Below are 8,617 nucleotides of genomic sequence, written 5' to 3' on the forward strand. Positions count from 1 at the left end.
TGATTTAAAACAGTATTGATTAAAAACAGTATTGATTTAAAACAGTATTGATTTAAAACAGTATTGATTTAAAACAGTATTGATTAAAAACAGTATTGATTTAAAACAGTATTGATTTAAAACAGTATTGATTAAAAACAGTATTGATTAAAAACAGTATTGATTTAAAACAGTATTGATTTAAAACAGTATTGATTAAAAACAGTATTGATTTAAAACAGTATTGATTAAAAACAGTATTGATTAAAAACAGTATTGATTAAAAACAGTATTGATTTAAAACAGTATTGATTTAAAACAGTATTGATTTAAAACAGTATTGATTAAAAACAGTATTGATTAAAAACAGTATTGATTAAAAACAGTATTGATTAAAAACAGTATTGATTTAAAACAGTATTGATTTAAAACAGTATTGATTTAAAACAGTATTGATTAAAAACAGTATTGATTAAAAACAGTATTGATTAAAAACAGTATTGATTAAAAACAGTATTGATTAAAAACAGTATTGATTAAAAACAGTATTGATTTAAAACAGTATTGATTAAAAACAGTATTGATTTAAAACAGTATTGATTAAAAACAGTATTGATTAAAAACAGTATTGATTAAAAACAGTATTGATTAAAAACAGTATTGATTAAAAACAGTATTGATTAAAAACAGTATTGATTTAAAACAGTATTGATTTAAAACAGTATTGATTTAAAACAGTATTGATTAAAAACAGTATTGATTAAAAACAGTATTGATTAAAAACAGTATTGATTAAAAACAGTATTGATTAAAAACAGTATTGATTTAAAACAGTATTGATTTAAAACAGTATTGATTTAAAACAGTATTGATTAAAAACAGTATTGATTAAAAACAGTATTGATTAAAAACAGTATTGATTAAAAACAGTATTGATTAAAAAAATCATTGATAATGGCTTGCATCAAAGTCTGTGGGAGCCGACATGACTAAAATATTCAAGTTTTTAATAATTTTTTCATTAGTGTTAGGCCCTATTCATAACCCATTCATTTTCGCCCATTTTTATATAAATATATATAACTTTTTGGGCCATTTAATACAAAAAATCTTTTATTTCTGTTTATAAATATATAATTTCCAACGGGTTTTCGTTTTCTATTTCCATGCCATGGAGACAGTATTTTACTTCCTAATAATAATACATGAAAAAAAATATTGTTTGATGATGATAAGAATATTTATATAAATAAGATAATGATTAAATAACGCTTCATAAAATGATAAAAAAATCGTTATTAAATAAATATATAAAAAAACAATGGCGTCTTTTAAGCTAAGCGAAAGAAACATTGTTCGTTCGAGTTGACTCAATCAGTGTCCGAATGATATTTAACTTCAACTTCGACTTTATAAATACGATTAATTTAACCGTTTAAGTATTGCATAGACGTATCTTAACTACTATATTAACTATAAATAAATAAAGTATAGATTAATAAGATAGATTAAGGATTTGCTCTGTTAATTTAAAATCTATAAATGCAAATCTTAAAAATGAAGACGAGGTCAAACCCACCCGAACGTTAGCAAGCGTTGGTCGAGCTAAAGAGCTCTCTCTCTCTCTCTCTCTCTCTCTCTCTCTCTCTCTCTCCAATGTTTTATTCGTGTAGTTTATTAGATGTTTTCGATTCCATTTATTCTTTTATGTTAATAATCATAAGCCGAGATTTCCCGCCTTTAGTTCTCGTCCATCTCTTATTGACTTTGGCTTTGACTTCGTCTTAATTTGTAACGTCTGAAAGTAACGAATATAATAGAAGGTATATCTTAGATTATTTTATAGTAATTGTAGGGAACACCTACAATTTTAAGTTACTTGTACCAAAATTGAATTATATGATAATTACTTTTGATAAATTGAAGTCAAAATGACAGTCGTACGAACACGTCCTCCTCTTGAGCAAAAACGAGTTTACTGAATGCGATTTCAAGATTATAAAAAGGCTTTTTTTTCAAACAGACTTTTGACTTTTAGATCATTAAATAAATATGAAAATCTATTAAATATTATATTTAAATGTAAATTACAGAAATAAAACGGAATAACAATCTGTCCGAAACACTAAAAAAGGGAAGAATAATATCGTGTACGAAAAACAAAAGATAAAAAAAACCACTAGTACTAAACACAAAAGGGGAAAAGAATAATATTTTGTACAAAAGACAAAAAAGAAACATTAATTTGTATGAAATAAAAAAAATATATATAATTATACAATGAATATTTATTGAATAAGACTTTATTATTAAGATTCGTTAACAATTGTTTGTTAATTTGTTGCTGTAAAGCAAAATAGCAGAGATTAATATCAGAGATGGACACCTGGAAAAAAAATATAATTTGAGATTAAAGATACTGACATCACCCAGACATCTCTCAAACGTCCTGACATAAATCTGACATCTTTCAAAGATTCCTGACGTCACCCTGAGATCTCTCAAAGATTCCTGACATCACCCTGAGATCTCTCAAAGATTCCTGACATCAATCTGGTATCTCTCAAAGATCCTGACATCACCCTGACATCTTTCAAAGATACTGACATCAATCTGGTATCTCTCAAAGATTCCTGACATCACCCTGACATTTTTCAAAGATTCCTGACATCAATCTGACATCTTTCAAAGATACTGACATCAATCTGACATCTTTCAAAGATCCTGACATCAATCTGACATCTTTCAAAGATACTGACATCAATCTGACATCTTTCAAAGATCCTGACATCAATCAGACATCTTTCAAAGATTCCTGACATCACCCTGACATCTTTCAAAGATTCCTGACATCACCCTGACATCTTTCAAAGATCCTGACATGTTCTTCAGGTATTGTCTGTGCAGCTACAACTCGGGGTTCGCCTCGAGTCCGGCAAGTTAAAGTAGGCCCTTGGACCTATAGTCCATTTCTTTTGGCGAGGCAGATTTGCACCGACTCGCAGCGGTGCCCTTTTAGCTCGGAAATGTTTCCTGATCTATATCTTTACAATTACTACAAACTGCATTTGTCTCCCTATTTCTTATTAATTAATAAAATTCACAAATAAAGGCAGCAATGATATATATAAAACCTTCTGCATATGAAATTTATCCAAATAAATCATTTGTCTGACACAAGTACCAGTACTAGTGCCAGTCCTATTACTGGTACTAGCACTGGTATTAGACCTGGCACTGGTATTGGTATCGGTACCAGTACAGAGTACACAGTACCAGTACACTGTACACAGTACCAGTACCAGTAACTGTGCCAGTACTAGTATTTAAAATAGTACAAGTTCTATTACTAGTATTAGTATTGCCACTGGTACTAGTACTAGTACAAAGTACTAGTATTGGTACTATTACTAGTAGTAGCCCTAGCATTAGTACTGGTACTGGTAATGGTTTCCGTACCAGTACCAGTTCTAGTAATAGTACTAGTACGAGTACTAGTCACAGTACTATTACCAGTACCAGTACTAGTACTAGTAGTATTTACAGTACTATTTCTAGTACTGGTACTAGTATCTGTACCGGTACCAATACAAGTAAAGGCAAAAGTACTACTTATAATACTGGTACTAGAACTAGTACTGGTACTGTTACTGTTAATGATATCACTACCAGTATCAGTACCAGTAAGAATACTAGTACTAGTATTAGTATTACTATTGGTACTGGTACTGATACTGAACTAGTACCAGTACCAGTCATAGTACTAGTACTAGTACTAGTATGTACGACTACTAGTACTGGTACCTTTTCTGGTACTGGTACCAGTACCAGTAAGAGTACCAATACTAGCACTAGTACTAGTACTGGTAATGGTGCTAGTACTGGATCACTACCAGTACTGGTATCATTATCAGTACCAATAACAGTACTAGTGTTGGTACTGGTACTTATAATGGTACTAATACCAGTACTTGAACTAGTACTAGTACTAGTACTACGACTGGTACTGTATAAAGGTATAAGTACTAATACTAGTACTAGCACTGGTACTGTTACTGATATAGTATCAGTACCAATACAGTGATACCTCTGGATACGAAAGTTTCTGCTTACGAAAAATTCAGGATGCGAAAAGTGATTCGAAGATTTTTATGCCCCAGGATACGGATAAAATTTCAGGATACGAAAACCTTACGAGATCCCAACTCTTCGCCGAGAGTAATTTTAAAAAGCGCGCGCCGCCAGACTTTGAACTTGGGTAGACTCACTTACAGCCTCCCGCTCACCCATTGGTTATCTCCCTACTCAGACGCTAGCTGACGCCATAAGATCCTGCTTTCCTATTGGTCGGCAACTATCCCAGCTTGCCTACGCACGGGCGTTCATCTCTCTCTCTCTCTTTTCGTTCCGACCGCGGTATCGTTAACAGACATTGTGTTGTGTGCTTTCGCTTGTTTGACTTTGTGTTAATATACAGTACATTCGTACGCCACGTGTTATCGTTAATAAACTTTCGTTACTGTGCACTGTACTGTATTAGTGTTTACTATACATAGACTGTATATAACGTTACGTAGTGTATTATATTACGTATTACTGAAGCCATGGGTCCCAAGAATGTTGCCGAAGGAAAGAAGAAGAAGACGATGCTCTCGATGGAGACGAAACTTGAAATCGTTAAAAAGTACGAGTCTGGCATGCGTTTAAGTGCGATCGCCAAGGAGTATGGCCGGAATCCGTCTACGATAGGCACCATCCTGAAGCAGAAGGCGGCCATCAAAGCAGCAACACCTTCTAAGGGCGTCACTATTTTCTCCAACAAGAGAACGCACGTGCATGACGAGATGGAGAGGCTGCTTCTTGTGTGGATCAAGGACAAAGAGATCTCAGGAGACACCATCACTGAGACTACAATTTGCCAGAAGGCCTCCGCCATTTTCGGTGATCTCGTGCGTGCTCAGGCCGAAGAAGGAGCAGGAGAAGGAACATCCCAGCAGGAACCCCCAGAGTTTAAGGCTTCTCGTGGGTGGTTTGAGAAGTTCAAGAAAAGGACTGGCATCCATTCAGTGGTACGGCATGGGGAGGCAGCCAGCTCGGACACGAAGGCTGCCGAAGCCTTTGTTAAAACGTTCGAGGAGTTGACTCTGCAGGAAGGCTACACTTCGCAGCAAGTTTTCAATTGCGACGAAACTGGGCTTTTCTGGAAGAAAATGCCTCGTCGGACATTCATCACGGCGGAGGAGAAGAGGCTACCCGGACATAAGCCTATGAAGGACAGGCTTACCCTTGCTTTTTGTGCAAACGCCAGTGGGGACTGCAAGATAAAGCCCCTGCTGGTGTACCATTCAGAAAATCCCCGAGCCTTCAAAGCCCACAAAGTTATTAAGGAGAACCTTCCTGTGATGTGGAAGGCGAATGCAAAAGCCTGGGTAACGAGGCAACTGTTCATTGATTGGGTGAATGTCTGCTTCGGTCCGACTGTCCGAAAATATTTGGAAGAAAAGCGCCTCCCTATGAAATGTCTGCTGGTGTTGGACAATGCTCCAGCTCACCCTCCTGGCCTCGAGGAATATCTTCTGGCCGAGTATTCCTTCATAAAGGTCCTGTATCTACCGCCTAACACCACCCCTCTCCTCCAGCCCATGGACCAGCAAGTTATTTCTAATTTTAAAAAATTGTACACGAAGCATCTCTTCAAGAGATGTTTACAAGTCACAGAGAGTACAAACCTCACTCTGCGTGAATTTTGGAAAGATCACTTCAACATCGTGATATGCCTCAAACTCATCGATCTCGCTTGGCAGGAAGTTTCGAGGCGTACCCTAAACTCATCTTGGAGGAAGCTGTGGCCCGATGCTGTCTCTGCACGAGACTTCGAGGGGTTCGGGAAGCCTGGAGGAGAAGCCGAGATCGTTGACGATCCTGAACCAATTCAGCAGTCTGAGGTGGCTGACATCGTACATCTTGGTACGTCCATGGGGCTGGAAGTTAGCGCGGAAGATATCGATGAACTTATCGAGGAGCACCACGAGGAGTTGACGACGGACGACTTGAAGGAGTTGGAGACGATGCAAGTGAGTGATGTTCAAGAGCAGTTCTCTAGCGGTGATGAGGAGGATGTTGCACCTTTGAAAACGGCAGACATTAAGGAAATTCTTGCATGTTTCCATAAAATGGCAGACTTCGTCGAAAAGGAACATCCAGAAAAAGTTTATACCAACCGTGCGCTTCAACACTGCAATGACGTTTGCCTAACGCATTTTAGAAATGTGTTGAAAAGTAGGCAGAAACAAGCTTCAATGGATAGTTTCTTATTAAAGAGGCCAGCGGTATTGGTAGGCCAAGACGAAGGTGAAAGTAAAGAAAAGAAACAGAAAAAAGAAAGAGATGAAGAAGTAGAAGGTGAAAGTAAAGAAAAGAAACAGAAAAAAGAAAGTGATGAAGAAGTAGAAGAGATTTAGAAAATAAGAAAAACGTAAAGTTATAAAAAGGCAAAAAAAAAAAAAAAAAAATTCAATTTTAAGTTTTATGTTACCGTTAAGTGTTAAAGTAATTTTTTCTTTCATTTTATAGTTTTCCATACGTAATGTTAAGTGTTAATTATTTCTGCCATTTTTTTTTATTTTGTAAAGTTTAAGTGTTAATGTGTTAAGCGTGTAAATTACTGTACGTAGTCTGTCACTTGTTACGTTTTCTGCCTTATGCCATCCTCCTCTGCTGCGACTTCGCTATCGGACATCGTCTCACTCAAAAGGTAAGTTTCAACTTTTTTGTTACACTAATTAACTGTAACCTTTTTTTCAGAGTGTACAGGTACAGTATCAATAATTAATTTAGGTGTACGTACAGGTACAGTAACAATACACCTTCACTGATCTAAATGATTTACGTACATACAGTACCGTAACTTTTATACAGTATCGTACCGTAGTAAAGAAAACGGACCGTTTTCTTTGGGCTTGGGGAGGATATCTTGGCTATAACTACGTATTGTACATTATTGAATAATCTCATAGTGGTTTCTGGAATGGATTAGGCTGTTTTTAACGGTTGTGTTAATTATTGAATGATAGAAATGGCTGCAATGCATGTTTATTACTACAGTTTAGCGTGTTTATGAAAGAAAAGGTGACTTTTTATAAGGCTTGGAATGGATTAGGCTATTTACATGTAAAACGCGACTCAGGATACGAAAACATCAGGATACGAAACCGCATCCTGAACGGATTAATTTCGTATCCTGAGGCATCACTGTACTAGTTTTAGTACTACTACTACAACTAGTACTAATAGTACTAGTGCTAATATTAGTATTAGCATTTGTATTGATATTTTTATTTATACTTGTACAGGTACGGGTATTAGTACTGGTTCTGATACTGATATCAGTACCAGTACCAGCACCAGCACCAGTACTAGTAACAGTACTGGCACTGGTATTTGGACCAGTACCAGTACTGGTACAAGTAATAGTACTGGTACTGGTACAAGTAATAGTACTAGTACTAATACTATTGCTAGTACTAGTACTATTACTAGTACTAGTACTGGTACTAGTGACCAGTATCAGTACAAGTACCAGTAGCTGAACCAGTTCTAGTACCAGTACTGGTACTGATATCAGTAACGATACTGGTACTGGTATTAGTACTAGTACTGGACCAATACAAGTACTAGTACTAATACTATTACCAATACTAGTACTATTATTGACACTAGTACTGGTACTGTGTACTGGTATCGGTACTGGTACTGGGATCGGTACTGGTACTGGGTTGTACTGGGACTGGGTTGTACTGGGACTGTTACTAGTACCACTACTAGTACTAGTACTGGTACTGGTCCCAAAAACTTGCTCTGCTTTAGAATTGCTTGATTTAAATCTCTCTATTGTTGCAATTCTTAAAGTCCAAAAGTGTCTAGACATTGCAACATTATCTCAGGTCTTAATTCTGGCAATTTTCGTCTCTGGAGATATATGGTAACTTGGAGGTAGTATTGCCATATTGTGTTCCAATTAATATAAGGAAAGGGTTGTTTGATGCTTTATATTTATATAATAAATAACAAAAGGTTGATTATACCAAAGAAAAAATTGCTTCTTGTAGATTATCGATTCTTGATTTCAGAATTAAATTGTTGATAGCCTACACTAATTTTAGTTTCACAGTGAAAGGTGTCAAATGGCAATTTTTATTTCTCGGTTCTTATTCGAAATTTACATCAAAATAGCCTTAATATTTTCGGTAAATATATCAAATTGCAGTAAGGTGAGTTGCTTTAAATACAAAAAAATATATTTTTCTCCACCTGACAGTTTTAAATCTAATAGTAGTGTTAGAGTTTATTTCTGTATGATAAAAATGAGTAAACAACATCATTTTGCAGCTTGAGTTGCCAGAAATGTTAATTCTGTTTGATTATTTTTTCCTTGATTGTCAATTTATTTAGAAACATATTGCTCTTCAAATTATGTAGATAATAATAATAATAATAATAATAATAATAATAATAATAATAACAACAACAACTTAGTCCAATATCCCTCTCAATCAAATGTCTCTTCTGATTGTAGTAGTGAGTTATGTACCTGGAAGTTGATAGACTATAGTGGGTAGCTAAAAGAGCTATATGGGTA

At 35.3% G+C, this 8,617-nt stretch overlaps 1 protein-coding gene across 1 annotated transcript in view; it reads left to right on the plus strand.

Moving 5' to 3' along the window:
• The window catches only part of LOC137633896 (putative per-hexamer repeat protein 5), a 15,513-nt gene extending 7,949 nt beyond the window's left edge, over window positions 1-7,564 (plus strand). Inside the window, exons 2-3 of the mRNA XM_068366137.1 lie at window positions 3,333-4,025; window positions 7,332-7,564. Coding sequence (XP_068222238.1) covers window positions 3,333-4,025; window positions 7,332-7,564 — 926 coding nt within the window. The remainder of the gene's footprint in view (window positions 1-3,332; window positions 4,026-7,331) is intronic.
• The last annotated feature ends 1,053 nt before the right edge of the window (window positions 7,565-8,617 follow it).

The sequence above is a fragment of the Palaemon carinicauda genome, chromosome 43, assembly GCF_036898095.1.
Source record: "Palaemon carinicauda isolate YSFRI2023 chromosome 43, ASM3689809v2, whole genome shotgun sequence".
Classification (NCBI taxonomy): domain Eukaryota; kingdom Metazoa; phylum Arthropoda; class Malacostraca; order Decapoda; family Palaemonidae; genus Palaemon; species Palaemon carinicauda.